Consider the following 16,162-nt stretch of genomic DNA (forward strand, 5'->3'; position numbering starts at 1 on the left):
CTAGTGGTAATTCGTCTGAAGATCTTCAAGGGAATCGAGTTAGACCACGTATCTTTATCTTTATATATACTAAAAGACAACTGATCTAATAACTTATTAACCAATTATAGCTCTCGATTTTATCAAATTAAGATTTGATGATGTCATTATTTAATCTTATTAATTATTTAAATTTTTTGTTATTAATATCTTAATCTTAATATATACTATAAGACAGTTGACCTAATGACTTATTAAACAATCACATTGCTCAATTTTATCAAATTGGCTTTTGATGATGTCATCATTTAGATAAACTACAAATTAAAAATCATAATAATCATTATCCAAATATATTATTATATTAGTATTTATATTAATTTGTAGAAAAAATCTCATTAATTTACACTTTTTTATTTTCCATTAATAATTTATACTTTTTAGCCCTGAATACTTAATTTATATTTATTTTTAGCCACTTGAGAGAATTTTTTAAAATTTATAATCATTTAATTAAATTAAAATTTTTTTTAACATATGAAATATTTTCTATAAAAAATTATTTCAAAACCTAACGACTTATTAACAAATATTATATTAGATTTTTATAATTATAAATATTAATATTTAGTTTAATATTTGATATAAATACAATGTGAACTCTAGATACATATGCCAAACACGATTTACAACAAAGGGTTACTTGAATCCTAAATCCAAATCAATATAAGCTATATTCAAGATTCATTTTATCTCTCAATAAAAAAATGTACATAATTTTCTCCTATTTATATATTAGTTTTACATGTTAATGTTTAATGTTATAATTGTCACTCAAATCAAGAGTTCTAATTATTGTCAAAGAATATAAAAACAATCCTAATTGTCATCATATTATCATAGAACAAGTGATTGAAAATAAACCTATGCGTGTTATGGACGCGCATCATGATTAAATACATATACTTGAATGTCAAGTACAGGATCACAAATATGTTTATATTTAAATTCTTAATTATCTTTCATAATAATATCACATTATGAGTATAACTGGTTTCAAAATGTTCTATAATGGAGAAATTACTATAGATAACATGTGACTTGTGGAATGACTACGACAAACAATTTTATCAATATGTCTAAGCTAATCATTACAGTGACAAACATATGATTATTGTACTACAAATATAACACTTGAAACCGTATTTTTTCAAAATTATAAGCTTTTATGACTTAAAAGTATGAAGATCTAATATTGATAATATCGTAAACCTCGTGTTCAGTGTTGGACACGGGTCTAAAATCTATTAGTATTATATACTAATTAATAATCTATCTATTCATATTATTAACAAAGTTATTATCTATCGATTGGACTAGATATATATTAATAAAACTCAACTAGATATATATTAAGATTGATAAAATTAATTAATATAAATATAGATATCTATAAAAGATAATAAGTGAATAACTATATATATTGATGATACACACTAAACAAAACCATTTTTCTTTATATATACCATAAAACAGTTGAACTAATGACTTATTTACCAATTAAATCGTTCGATTTTGTCAAATTGACTCTCGCTTATGTCATCATGTAGATAAACAATAAATTAAAAATCTTTTTATTTTTCATCAATAATTTACACTTTTTAGTCCTGAATAATTTACTTATATATATTTTTAGCCATCAACTTGAGAGATTTGTTTTAAATTTACAATCATTTAATTTATTAAAAAAATTTCAACATAATCTCTCAATAAAAAAAGATACATAACTTTATCTTTTTTTATATATTAACTTGGTGTATTAATGTTTAAAGTGTACAATTGTCACTCAAATTAAGAGTCATAATTGTTATCAAAGAATATGAAAATAATCATAACTGTTATCTAATTATCAAAGAACAGATGATTGAAAATAAACTTATTCGTGTTATAGACCCGCATTATGAACAAATACATTTACTTGAATGTCAACTATAGAATCACAAGTATGTTTATATTATAATTTTTAATTATTTTTCATAATAATATCACATTATGAGTAAATCTGGTTTCAAAAAGTTCTACGATAGAGAAATTATTATAGCATGTGCCTTGTGGAATGACTACGGCAAACAATTCCATCAACATGTCTCAGCTAATAATGAAAGTGATGAAACTGTGGTTATGGTACTCAATTTGCAAAGTATAACACTTAGAACCGTATATTTTCAAAATTATAAGCTTTTATGACTTAAATGTATAAAAATCTAATATTGATAATATCATAAACCCCGTGTCCAGTATTGAACACGGGTCTATAATCTCGTACAATACTAAGTAATAAGTATCACTGAATACTATTTAGTCCACGATATTATAGTCAAATGCTCGATTATTCTGAATAGCTCTAACAGATTTATTTCTTTAACCCCTTTTCATGATTATATTTTATATAGTTGATTGCTCCATATATTCTTTCACACAAATGATAATCAAATGGGTTGTGATTGATTGACTTCAATTAAATGTATATAGACCAAAAATTTAGTTCTAAACTAGACAAAAATATATTGAAATTTTACTCCTCAATGGGAAATCTAATGAAGGAATAACAAACAAAACAAAAAGTTGGAAATTATAGTAACTATATTATAGAACAGAAGCTTCCCTGCTGGAATCTTCATATTTCATATACATAGAATATAGCACATGCTTTGTTGCTAAATTCAATTTACAGACATTTTGCCGGCGGAAATTTGTTTTATGGACTATTTTTTAAATTCATTCTTATGAAAACTTCCTTCAATAAGACAAATATTTATACATGAAACTTTCATATATATTTGACGATAAAATAAATTCATAACTTGCCATATAATTTAATTTGCTGCCGAACAAATTCAACATTGCTGGTAATACATTTTAATCCTTCTTGTATGTATTTTTCTGTTTTAAGCTTCATTTTATTTAAATTTGTATCCATTAATATATTTTGTGCATATTTCATGATGATTAGTTTGTTAATGGTGTCAATTTGGCATAAAACTGTTATTATAAGGTTTATTAAATTTGTAAAACAATTTTTAGTGCATATGTATATGGTGTTTTTTTTTTTTGAGGTAGATAATTAGTCACTTCACTCCATGGTAGATAATTGTGCATTCATGAAAATTTTGTAATGTATATACATGATTTCAATTTTGAACACTACTAAAAGATCTTGTTCAATATGATTTTGTGCAGAAACTAAAGAAGTGAGAGGGATTGATACGATTTCTAGATTTGATCAGAAATATACCAAAATGGTAGCAGACAGTGATTGGGTCGTTGATATTGAAACAGCTAGAAAGGAATGTGACGGTGACCCAAGAAATGAGCAGGTGATGGATAGAGAAAGGGTCAAGAATGTGCTTAGATCGCTAGGATTGAGAATGAGTTTTAAAGGGCCGGATGAGGGTGAAGATAGTAGTGAATTTATTAAGAATTTAGTGAAAAGTAGTGAAGATGAATGCAATGACATAGAGTCACCGTCGATTAGCTGTAAATCCAAAGGAGAAAAAAAGGAGCACAATCTGCATATGCCTCTAGTTATAGGAAGAACACAGTCCAAAGACAAGCATAAAAACAAAAACTCAAAGAAACCACCCCGGCCACGTAAAGGCCCATCATTATCTACAAATGATTTGCGGTTAGTTAAAGAGGTTTCTGAACTAGTTATGAAAAAACGGGCAAGGCTTGAACGTTTGAAATCTTTGAAGAAAGCAAAAGCGTTAGCAAGTAGACCGCCATCATCAACTACATCAAACATCAGTCTATTTTCTATGATCATCACCATTCTATTTTTCATTGTCATAATCATCCAAGGTACATTAGAGCAACATAGCTTTATTACTACATATTTGAATTCTAAGATACAACACGTTTCATTATGACCACTGTTAACCCATTGAGACCATTCTTGCAGTTTTTGGTTCAAGTAAAACTTCAACATCGACTTTCCATGAGAAGCCCGAGCCATCAACACAAACTACAAGTGGTTTAGATTTCTCCTAATTTGGCTATGATCCCAGGCTTAGGGTTTAATGACCAAAAACACACTTCTTTTCTGGTGGCCAAATCTTTTGTACGTCACAAGACTAGTTGTTTTAGTTGCTAACTTAGTAGGATTATCTTTATTGTTCACTAACTAAAACACCAATGATAAAATCTGTTCTGTTTCGGCCATATTGACATTTGTTTAATCACGTTTAAATCTTTTTAGCAGCAACTCAAAAATGATCTAATTATTGAGTTCTAATACTTCATTTTGGTAGCATAAAACAAGATCAAGCATAGGTATTTGTTTCATATTGGTGAAATATACATGTTAGACAGTAGGCAACCATAGCCATGGCAGGAGCATCAAGATAGGCAGGCAATGATTCTTTACCTAGCGACATTTAATCGTTCTCTGGTCACACGCCTATGGTTCATCAACCAAGACATAGGTCCTTGGGCCTTCACTATGGTCACATGGCTATAGTTCGTTAACCACACATAGATACATAATAATTCAAAGAGGATGATGTAATTGAGTATGTAAGCACCAATTTTTTTTTTTGCCAATTCTACCCCATTTTCCAAATTTGAGATTAGTGTCGGACTCTAATGAAGTCTTCACTGTTAAATTTGAATCAGCCCTTATAACTAACAAAACTCATCACTTCGCCATGATTTAAGTTTTATTCAGCAATCTGTTAAAAAACTCATCACTTCGCCATTTAAGTCTTGACAAAACTTTCCTATAAGGTGTCGTGTCTTTTAACCAGTTTGATTATGTCTCGAGTTAATGGATGACTGACAAATACCCGTTTACAGAGTGTTATTCGTAAGTCTATACCCACCAAGTGGCCAAGTGCAGTGAATAGCATACTATGCAAACAAGTTCCCTATAATCTTGGTTAACTTAACATTCAGGTCTGACCCAGGACCAAAGTTTGCAGTTGGTTAATAGTTTTGGTTTGACCTGTTACTAATTTTGCTTTTCGATTCCCACTATTTGTTATACTGATCTAAACATCAACAGAGTGATAAGTACTATAACTTTTTACAAAAATGAAGTTAGTCCTGCCGGCTGCCCGACCAAGTTGCGTAGTAACGAGACCAGGTGCCATCTTGACCTGTGCACTAGCCCGCCCCTGTGGATGCTCCAAAAATGTAGCCCGAACAGACAAAAAAGACGGTGGGTGTCTGTCAGACAACCATGTAGCCATGCCAGGACCCATAAGATGGGCTGGCAACGATCCTCTACTGAGACATGGTCAAGACCATGATGCTCGGTTAATCACGCTCTGGCTACATGGTTCTGTTTCATCAACCAGACATGGGTTTCTGTCTTGATAGGAATCAAGGATACAGAGGTACGAGCCTATAGAACAGATCCTGTTCAAGTAAGGTCGTGACAATATGACTGTCTGTGTGCTATATATACAGAGTTTTGTTTCTGTAAGGCAGCGATGTGGGACAAAATATACCTTTAGACTTTTGACTAATTCAGCAGTCTTACCCCGTGAGTTTATCTGGGTCAATGTTAATCCCTACTGTTTTAACTTACAATTGCAATACTCAACATCAAAGTGGTTTTGCGATTTGATGATTGATAAAAATGTATAAGTTCTTTAATGATAGTATGAACTGACAACTTTTTCTCCACTATTTTTTCTAATAATGTTTATATAAACAAATAATGTAAATGGCGTTACCTTAAAAGAACCATGTTATAAGTATACGTCTGCCCGAGTTAAACCTAGCAAGGATGCATTAGTCTTGCATCAAAAGGTATATACAAGATCAACTGCGCAGATGGTCTTATGTTGGGTAATCTCTTTTCAAACCGGAATTTTGCTTTTTTGGGACTTTTTCACAAAGTTATTATTACCTGCAAATGTTACATTGATTATTACAATAGCAGAGAATCTAAGGACATCGGATCAATACATACATAAGTTGTTAGAAATAAACCAAATTAGTGTCGGCTTCAGAAACGAACATGGAGTAGCCAGACAGATACTTCACGAAGTTCTTTGAAGGAATTTCATCTATAATTACGTCATCACCACCTTGTTCACAAAGCTCAAACCTCGTGTCTCAAAAAATTGTGATCATCGCTTGTAAGGGAACCATATCGATATCCAAATGAGATTGAATTCATATAATGCAAACTTAATTGGTTCAGTTGTTACTTGTTAACAGAGAACTCAATGTTGCAGTGTAGCCTTAGTGGAAGCATATCTAGAAACAACCACACCATTCTAGACAATTACTCGAAAAATTTTTGTTCTGCAAATTCGAACACTAGCTCAAGTTTCTTTCCTTTAAAACAGGATTGATTATTTCACAAGTCAGCAACTTGGAGAGTTGCATCTCTGATAAGAAAAATTATAACTTATCGAGTTACTGACATCATTGGAGTATTTGGTCATCTTAGAAAAACATATTTCCATCAAATCAGCATCCTATGTATTTTTTAACTTTGGTTCTGATGGAACAATTATTGTTTGGCAAAAATACAGATGTTGTTGTCAATCAGGCAACGATGTAACCACACAACCAGTTCACATTCTGCGAGACCTTAAATTTTGGTATTCAGAGGACGCATATCATTATGTACGTATGGTGATGACCTATTTTAGAAACATTCATGTTTTGGCAGATGTAACATTATTTAGCAGCTGTAGTACCAGATTGGGACTTCAAATAACATCAAACCAAAAGAAATGTAAGAAAACAAAGTCAAGTATAATTATATGGTTCAACAATACAATTAGTAGTATCCATTTTCAATTCTAAAGGACAACACCACCAAAGGAAAAAGAAAAGAAAAGAAAAAAGTAAACAACCTCCCATATTCTCACTAACTATTACTCTGTCCCAGACGTTTCACATTCAAACAGAAATCGATAAGGTCACTAGACTGTAAAATATCAGAGAACTCAAATTCGGTACATCGTTCCCATTTATTACGCCTTGCTGTCAATGCTCATTGGTTCTGCCTCCTTTGTGGCTTCTTTCTGCAATGATCAGATATCACAATTAAGGATTACAGAAAATTTATACTCTTTAGATTAAGTTAAGTTGGAAACAAAATAAAAAAGGCTCCTCACATTGGCGGATGACTTGGTCATCTTGGCAAACATGTTCCCGTAAAACTTGGCATCCTTCTTATTGTATTCTTTAATCTTTTCTTTCAGTACTTTGTACTCGAGTTTCACATCCCTAACCATCATAAAGATAGAACATAGAAGCTCGTTATAAAATTGCTACTACTGCATTTGAAATGTAGATAAATAACTGGGTCATGTAAAGTTTCTTACTTGTTATTAGGGTCAATCTCAAGGGCTTTCTTTATATCAAGCTCTGCAAGATCCAGGTCAGCTACATTGATATAAGCTTGAGCCCTCCGATAAAGAGCCTTGACATTTGTACTCTCAAGTTCCAACACCTGTGTGCATCACCAACCCTTACCATTAATATTACAACTGTGACGGTTTAGATTATCACAGAAGACAGCAAGTTCAAACTCGATGGTGAATAGCCAGGTTTCATACAAGCAAATTGCTCAAAACAGGTCAAAAGTTGAAGTGTATATTTAAGCACGCTAAATCATATTTGACCTTAGTTACTTGCAATGAGATAAGATATTTTCGCTTCAAGTCAACCATGCCCAACCCTTACTAACCAAAAGGGAATCTAATCTGTCGCATTAAAGCTACCACTATCTTACTACAAGTGCATACTATACCAAACTGCAGTGAAAATTGTTCTTCATCTAACCTTGGTGCAAAGCTTTTCAGCCTGCTTGTAGTCCTTCAGTTTCAACTGGCAAGCTGCATTGTTCAGGTTGCAGGTAACCTTCAAGGCTTTAGCTTGTTTTTTCTCTTCTTCTTCAAAGTTAGTATCATACTCAATGTACTTAGCAGCCTGAGAATAGAATAGAAAACATAAATAACTAAACTTTACATTGGCAAAACATACATTAGGAAGTCAGAAGTCATGTAGGGTCTTACCTTCTCATATCGCTTCACTGCTTTCTTATATTTACCAGCTTTGAAGAATGCATTTCCTTCTTCTTTCTTTTTGCCAGCAGCCTCGATTTTCTCTTGGGTAGTGGTCATGTCCCAAGATTCTTTGTCCTGAAAGAAAGCAGTATATAAATTGTCAGCACCGTACAATCAGTATTCAAAAAGCTAAAATTCCAGATGTCTACTAATTCAACATCTTAAGTTATTGTAGCAGGAATACTCTGATAAAAACAGAAGAGAAAGAGCAGACTTTGATAAGAATAGAAGAAAAGAACAGTAGAAGAGAAGAAGAATTTTAGACAAAGAACAACCAAGTCAGCTGTTCAAAATAGATGGATAAATAAACTAGGTTTCGAGCTCTAGAAACTCCACAAGGTTCTCAAGAACAATTTACTGAATGCTTAAACACAATGGCCTATGGCCTTATTTAAGTGTAAACCCTACTCTTGGAGCACAAGTAAACAATAAAGATGACACTTAACGGCCCTTGACTAATGGGCTGGGCTGGACTGGGCTTAACACCAGTTTGGTTAAAAGACAGCTAAGATTCGTATCATACTTCAGTGATGAAAGTCACATGCGTATATGTCACCCTCATTAATTAGAATCTAAAACTATCAGAGAGCGGGCGTTTCAAATCACGCAAAAGCCACTGTGACATGGAAAACCCACAACCAACCTATACCGAACCCCTTTAATTTGGATTCATATATAAAACATAACTTTCAGACGCCTACCTTCACGAAAGACACAAGCTCAACTTCATATGTCACGGTAGCATTAGGGGGCACTGCTGCTAAATCCTGGACAGAACCAGCAGAACCAAAAGCGTATTCTGGTGCAATTGTCAGAAGAGCCACTTCCCCTTTCTTCATTGTCATTACAGCTCTATCCAGCCCATCAATCACTTGCTCTGTTTATGTTAATACCAGAGTGATCACTAAGACCATAACATAAAATTAAAATGAGAAATAACAAGAACTCCCTCATGATCAATACCTTCATCTGCCTTGAACTCAAATAGCTCAGTATCATCATGACCTTTTTTGGTGAATACAGTACCATCTTCTAGCTTACCAATCAACTTCACTGCTCATCACAGAAACAAGCAATCTCAGACGCCATACAACGAAACAAGCATGACCATAATACATAAAGAACCAACTACTTACCCTGAACAACAGCTCCCTCATTCGGACGCTCATATCCCTCCCCTTCTTTCAAGATTTTCTTGATAACCTTTTTGTCATCTGTAACACTCGAGACTATCTTCCATGATAGAAGTTCTAGTGTGATTTGTAGTGCAGCATTGGCGGGGACTGAAGCCTCACCCCCAGAAGCAGGCTTTCCCTTGTCCCCAAATCCATCTGCAACCAAAAAAGGTATAGGTGACTAAATCACCGTTTACACTAACCCAAACAAAATTTCTTCAAAATGATATACTTACATTCTGGTTTGACTGAAAGGACAACTTTTTCTCCTTTCTTCATGGTTTTAACAGCCTTTGATAAAGCAGGGCAGAAATGACCTGATTTAAAAAGAATTGTAAGCAACAATTTCAAGATATCATATAGCCACACTAAAAATGTGTTTGTGTAAAATGTGGATTACCATCTTCTACTTTAAACTCCACTCCATCAGCCTTTGTAACTAATGTCCCATCCTCAAGGCGAACCTCATAATTGACTGCATCACATAATATCTCCACAATTAGCATGGTAAAAACATGAACAAGGACTACCAAAAGCAGACACTTTGAGCAAGAAAAATAGATATAAAATCCGTACCTAGAACCTCATCAAGGTCCTTAGGGTTCTCCCACTTCTCTCCCTCCTTCACGATTTTCTTAAAGATTCCACCATCCTTGCAGATATCCTTGACACTAACCCAAGAAAGCAATTCCACATCAAACTGAAGAGTAGCATTGGGAGGGATTGTCGGTGGAGAACCAGTTTCACCATAAGCTAGCTCCGCAGGTATGGTGAAAAGTGCATTTTCACCCTTCTTCATTGTCTTGATACCCAAATCCCATCCCTTGATCACTTGCCCTGTTTGTCAAAAACATACACAATGAAAACTTTTACTAGATGAGCACACTGCAATTAACTGATCAACATCACTTATGTAGCAAAGGTATCCTATATTTATTTGCCACCAAATATGTCATTAGTAATTTAGTAAATGGGTAAAAGGATAATGTTCTCCCTCTTCAAGGTACTCACTGGTCTAGCGGTAAGGTAAGCACTTGGTGAACTTAAGGTCTCAAGTTTGATCCTTGTTCGGCATGAAAAACAATTCCTTTAAGGAACCCATTACCAATGAAGCCTAGACCCCACATGCGAAGCTCTAAAGACACGGGTTCAATCCTTTGGGGTGCCTAGATCATGTGGGGATTAAGATGGAAGTATTGTACCGACATCATATGTCTCATACAAGGTGAGTCGATGGGTATCTAATTGTGGTAACCGGGCTAGGGTTCCCCCTGTTACCTTTTTTTTTACTCAGGGGGGTATGCAGCATAACCATGGTATACTGTGACCATTTCCAAACCCTTTCCCAAGCCACTCCAAGATGTAAACCTAGGGAGGTTCAAACTGAGACCTTTTTTGAGAACACCTGACCACATAGATAGATACATAGATACATATATGTGTGTGTGTATATATTATATATATACATACACAGATACATATGAATATATAATCTTACAAATCCAATGCAAGTATCAACTTTTCCACTCATATATACATACATAGTTACATAGATTCATATTTATGTGTGTATACATATATATATATTATATATATAGAGACTCAAAACAAGCCACCTATAGGGTGTTCTACATTTTAATTTGGGCTTATTAACTTAATAATGGATTTATATAGCAATAAGAAGGATGTCTTAACTCTAACGTATTTATTAGCTCTTCATCAACTTGAGTGTTTGGCCTAATTAAGACATTAATAACAGCTTATTATGCACCTAAAAGTGGAAAGCTAAATACTTTCACATTTACAATTTTATCATCAGTATATCTTAGGCCTTATTTGTATACATTATTCTTGACTACTTAATTTATCACACAATAAAGATCTTCACTACTTCTAAAGTATTCTGTGTATCCAAACAACTAAAGTTATAAACTTTTGTTGTGACTATATAGCTATCTATAATCAGATTACACAATAACATATATAACATCAAAAATAAATAAATTTTGTAACAATAAAAAATTTAAAAAAATTACCTTGACCAAGAGTGAACTTAAAAGGAGTCCCTCTATCTCTGCTTGAATCAAACTGTGTTCCATCAGTCAATGTTCCAGTATAATGAACTATAAAACACACACACACACACACCAATTAGTAACCACAATATATATAATTTGTATTTGTATATAAAATAATGAAAGAAACCCTAGAAGAAAAAAGGAGGTACCTTCAACTTCATCACCAGATTCAGGAGTATCCCAACCTTGACCTTCTTTAAGTAACTTTTTTTTCAATCCTTTACTGCCACTAATTTCTTTTTCTTCACCTACTTTCAAACCAACTGCTGCAGCTGATGCTGTATCCATCTCCTCATCATCCATGAAATCCTCACCACCTGCTGCCGGAATATCAAAATCCGTATCCATTTTTTTGCAATATATATAGATTGATTAATTATCGAGTGTGTGTGAGAGAGGGTTTTAATTTATTTATAGGTGTGAAGAAAGTAAGTTTGGGGGGGTTCTAGATAGTTCTAAATTGGTGAGGAAAAAAAATATAAAAATGTGAAGGAGTGAGAATGAAGGGTGAAGATGATTCGAGAGAGATCAAGTTTGACGCTATTCCGTTAGACTATTAGGAGTGGAGGCATTCCCTTGCTTTTGGGAATGCCTTTCTACCATTCAGAGCATGACACATGGCATTTTATAATGATTGAATGCATTCATTTGTTTTTGGGCATTCCCATGGAGGTATTCCCTCCAAGGGCATTCTTTTTTTTTTTTTTTATTTTAATTTTTTTTGATTTTTTTGGAAAAATGAATTTAAATATAAAAATAAATACATAATTTGAATATTAACGGATATATTGAATAGTAACAGCTACTTTTCAAATTCTTAATTTTCATCTATAAATACCCCATCATCATCTCATTCTCAAAACACAAACTAAAAATTTCAATTTCTTCAAAAACACACACAGAGGAGATGAACTTTGGGCGAGGAAGAGCACGAGGTGAAGCAACCCGTCCTATCGGACAACCGCAACCCACACGAGGTAGAGGACGAGGAAGAGCACGAGGCGGAACAACTCGTGCCCCTGTTCAGTCACCCATTCCACCACCTGTTCAACGCCGAGGTAAACCTGAAGGACTGCATCCTCGTCGTTTGGAGTTCAGGATGACGGCGCAGTTTTCAACCCGCGTAAACCTGCAATCAACAGATGACTTCACTGATGAAGAATTGAACGCGGTATGAGATTCTACCATGGCTCAAATCGAAAACGGACAACTTAGGCCATGCATTCCAGGGCAGAACCGCATTCACAATGACGGAAGGCCCGAAGGATACGAGACTGATCCTGGTGAAGAGTACGTGAACGATTTCCAATCGGAAGAGCAATATCACTACGAGTACCAGCGCCGTAATGACGGTGACAGTAACATTTCCTCAACCGATTCCCTTTATGGTTGGCGTTACCCGCCACTCTCTCTTAATGTTTAATTTTTATTTAATGTATTTGTGTTGAGTAATGTTTTAATTTCGTGTGTTGTGTTTTTAAAATAAATGTAATGTTTTAATTTTTTTGGTGTTTAATTGGTGATATACTTAATCAAATAAAAACAAATAAAACATTAAACATACATTAAACACACATTTATTTTATTTTAAACATTAAACATAGATTAAACACACATAAAACATACATTTATTTTAAAGACACATAAAACGTAAAACCGAATAACATAGATAGATATGAAACTAAAACATATTCGATAAAATCACATCATAAATCTTGCACTAGCTCGTAGCAAGCGCCACTCCGGGAGGTAGAGAAAATCAGGATGCGTCATACGATACTCCTCTAAAGCAAGTTCGGCACGCCTCGGATTTTCTTCATTGTGCAAACGAGCATAGATGTGCTCGAACTCGTGAATAGAGTGGCGCATCTTCCGCCATTTTCCTTGCACACTCAAGGCTCCTTTGCTCGCCTTGATGATTTTGGAGATTAATAAATACCTCCCTTACACGGCTCCAAAAAGTTTTTTGTTGTTGGAAAGCCTCTACATTTGGATCTTCGGCTACGTCAAGCCAAGCTCTCGCTAAATTCATAGTCTCATCTGCTGTCCAAGGTCTAGCCATTTGTTGTATAAGTGTATAAATATTAGAAGAAGAATGAAAGAAATAAGAAGTTTTTGGAGATAAAATGAGAATTGGTTTGATAGTGGTATGTGTATGTATATATATTGTTTATGTTAGAGTTTAAAAAAAAAGAAAAACCCTTAATGGTGGCATTGGGAAGGTGAAAAGGAGGAAAAAAACAAATAAAAGAGCCCGTTTAAAATCCGAAGGCTTCACTTTCTAACGTGTGGAACGCCTAAGGAACGCCCCCCCGGGACCGATGTCAGGCGTTCAGGGGGCGTTCCTTTTGGTAATTTCGAAAACTAACGGGCTACTCCGGACGGTCTTAATGACTCCTCTTGAGATTCTGTGAAAGTAAAAAGTACATGATAAGTCAATCTAAGGGCTCAGCCTTCGTGTCACGCTTTGATGGGCCGGGTTAATTTTAACCTTTTTACGGAAACATAAAAGAATATTCTTTAGTTTAAGAGCTTTTTTTCATACCAATTTATTTTGAGAAGAAATATTCGGCAGTGTGATGAATTAGTAAAAAAAACAAATCATTTGCTCTTGAAATTTATAATATGTATATGTTGAGTCTCATATGTGTATCGAAGTTCAATATTGCGTGCAATACCTATTTTTGTATTGTTATTAGAGGGTACGCATGTAATGCAACGACTAGTGATGACAGCGGAGACCGGTGATAGTGATAAAAACTCCGAATAGTATAGATACTTTATGTAAGACCATTCCTTGTCCATTTTGCCATTCCGCTCATTATTCTCGTCATTATATGAATCCATTGGGAGAGACTTGTCTTGTCCATCATCGTTTGGTGTCATATTTTGAGAAGGGTAAACGAGCATTTAGTGGGGCCCATTGGCAAGTACTGGTATGTGTGTATGATTTGTTATTATTTTTATGGATAAAGATAAATCAACCTAACCTGTATGTCTAAAAATCAAGCTAATCATAAGATGATGACATGTGGAAAAATCCGGGGGCAAGATTAGTTTAGAGAATTAGTAGAATCCACATGTTAAATTCTAAGATTTTAGATTGATTTTTAGGCACATGAATTAAGTTGATTAATCATTTTACTATCTTTTATTTAAGATGAAAAGAGACTGTGCATGTGTCATGTGTGTAAAGTTTTATAGTATTAATTGTGGATGAGGTGGTGATGACTGATGAGAGTGTGATAAGGAATGGTTAGTTCTTGGACATATTTTGAAAGAGAAACCCGGTGTGGCAGTCAAGATGCATTCATGCCGGCATCAAGATAGGGAGATGTTTAAAGAGAATAATATAACTATCTTATAAGATAAGGGTGATATAGGGGTCATCAAATGAGAATAATATAAAAATAAGAAAAAGTAAGAACAAGTAGGAGAATTCCAAATCATCAAATATAAAAAAGTTAATTTAGACAATTGCAAAATACATATAATTTATATTCTTTTTCAAGCAGTTTTTGAATCCATAAAATTAACTACCCCTTTTAATTTAAATTGAAATTAGAATGTCTTTCATCTCATTTATAAATTGTTACGAGTATATACTAATACATGTTCCACATTTTATCAAATCCAGTAACAATTTCACATTTATGTTTTTATAAATTCCTTTTTATAATATTAAAGTATATCCGTTGTTTTTTATATTGTGGTTTTGATGTTTACTTTTTGATCAATGTCCTTTGTGTTGATATCATTTTTGGTACTATTGAAATTATTGAAAAGGATTTTACGTATATAAATGGATGCATAACTTTTATAAATGGATGCACAAATATCTTATATAAAGAGGCTCGACAACTTTTAAATGTGGATGCATAACCCGAATTGGATGCACAAATCATCTTAAAACAACTGGATGTAGAACTCAAAGCAGGATGCACTTTTTACTTCATTAACTATATAAACGAGGATGCATTTTGAATTTGGAAATCACATGCCATGAAATTCAAAGTTCAAATTCAATATGTGAGTTATGTACTTATGTATTGGGTTGTTTATGGGGTTCAGGGGTTGTCTTCCTTTTTATTATCTGAATGCATTTTCTCTTCGTTTACCAAATACCAATGATTCCAAAAAAGATACACAATCTTTATATATACCAAAAGGCAACTGAATAAACTTCAATTGACCAATCAAAATTCTCAATTTAGCTAAGTTATTAAAGATACACAATCTTTATCTTTATATATACTAAAAGGCAACTGAATAAACTTCAATTGACCAATCAAAATTCTCAATTTAGCTAAGTTATTAAATTAAACATGTGATTTAATTCAATTTAACTAAAATTAAGCTATGTTGTCGACCAAAGAAAGGCTCTAGATAACTACAATAGCTATAACTCTAGATAATTACAATACTTATTTTTTGTTAGTTTAAAAAATAATGTCGACCTTAAGAACCCCATCTAGATCTAGATTAATTATATAGTAAATTCTAGATAAATTATATATATTTAGATATTTATATTTATATATATGGACCTTCATTAATTACAACTCTCTGAGAATTAATTAAATTAGTCTAAATTAATTTATACTATGTGGTCAGGGGTATTTTCTAAATCTACTATGTGGGCCTCGGGGATGAATTTACCCAAGGTCTCAGGTTCGAGTCTTGGGATTCACATCTCAAAGGAATTTTCCATGAGTAGGGGGTTGGAGGTCTAGAAAATCTCTGGTTAAAATTGCCTCCAACACGTCTGAATCAAAACTCACTTTATAAAAAAATATATATATAATTTACACTTTTTAGTTTTTACACTAAGATTGGT

At 33.3% G+C, this 16,162-nt stretch overlaps 2 protein-coding genes and 1 non-coding gene across 3 annotated transcripts; 1 reads left to right on the forward strand and 2 right to left on the reverse strand.

Annotated features, from left to right (window-relative positions):
* Positions 1-2,829: 2,829 nt before the first annotated feature.
* LOC122609565 lies at positions 2,830-4,313 on the forward strand. The gene is made up of 3 exons (XM_043782591.1): positions 2,830-2,888; positions 3,220-3,840; positions 3,941-4,313. The coding sequence occupies exons 2-3, from the start codon at positions 3,279-3,281 to the stop codon at positions 4,027-4,029; spliced, it is 651 nt and encodes a 216-aa protein (XP_043638526.1). The 5' UTR covers positions 2,830-2,888; positions 3,220-3,278; the 3' UTR covers positions 4,030-4,313.
* Positions 4,314-5,202: 889 nt separating this feature from the next.
* On the reverse strand, positions 5,203-5,415 carry LOC122609607. The gene has a single exon (XR_006325357.1). It is a non-coding gene; the product is annotated as a small nucleolar RNA U3 (small nucleolar RNA).
* Positions 5,416-6,732: 1,317 nt separating this feature from the next.
* LOC122607009 (peptidyl-prolyl cis-trans isomerase FKBP62-like) lies at positions 6,733-11,759 on the reverse strand. The gene is made up of 13 exons (XM_043779926.1): positions 11,475-11,759; positions 11,284-11,370; positions 9,824-10,084; positions 9,648-9,722; positions 9,484-9,564; positions 9,209-9,403; positions 9,036-9,125; positions 8,774-8,949; positions 8,022-8,147; positions 7,789-7,935; positions 7,329-7,456; positions 7,119-7,230; positions 6,733-7,025 (listed from the first exon to the last, which is right to left on the reverse strand). Exons 1-13 carry the CDS (start codon positions 11,671-11,673, stop codon positions 6,975-6,977), a joined length of 1,728 nt encoding a protein of 575 aa, XP_043635861.1. The 5' UTR covers positions 11,674-11,759; the 3' UTR covers positions 6,733-6,974.
* Between the last annotated feature and the right edge of the window lie 4,403 nt (positions 11,760-16,162).

The sequence above is a fragment of the Erigeron canadensis genome, chromosome 7, assembly GCF_010389155.1.
Source record: "Erigeron canadensis isolate Cc75 chromosome 7, C_canadensis_v1, whole genome shotgun sequence".
Taxonomy (NCBI): Eukaryota; Viridiplantae; Streptophyta; class Magnoliopsida; order Asterales; family Asteraceae; genus Erigeron; species Erigeron canadensis.

Bases quoted from the DNA above. Each gene is read 5' to 3' on its own strand.
- LOC122609565 (XM_043782591.1), top strand. From the start codon at position 3,279: ATGGTAGCAGACAGTGATTGGGTCGTTGATATTGAAACAGCTAGAAAG. The intron at 3,841-3,940 runs GTACATTAGAGC...CCATTCTTGCAG, and splicing joins CATTGTCATAATCATCCAAG to TTTTTGGTTCAAGTAAAACT.
- LOC122607009 (XM_043779926.1), bottom strand. From the start codon at position 11,673: ATGGATACGGATTTTGATATTCCGGCAGCAGGTGGTGAGGATTTCATG. The intron at 10,085-11,283 runs GTAATTTTTTTA...TTTGACAAACAG, and splicing joins TAAGTTCACTCTTGGTCAAG to GGCAAGTGATCAAGGGATGG. The intron at 8,950-9,035 runs GTATTGATCATG...TAACATAAACAG, and splicing joins TGAGTTCAAGGCAGATGAAG to AGCAAGTGATTGATGGGCTG.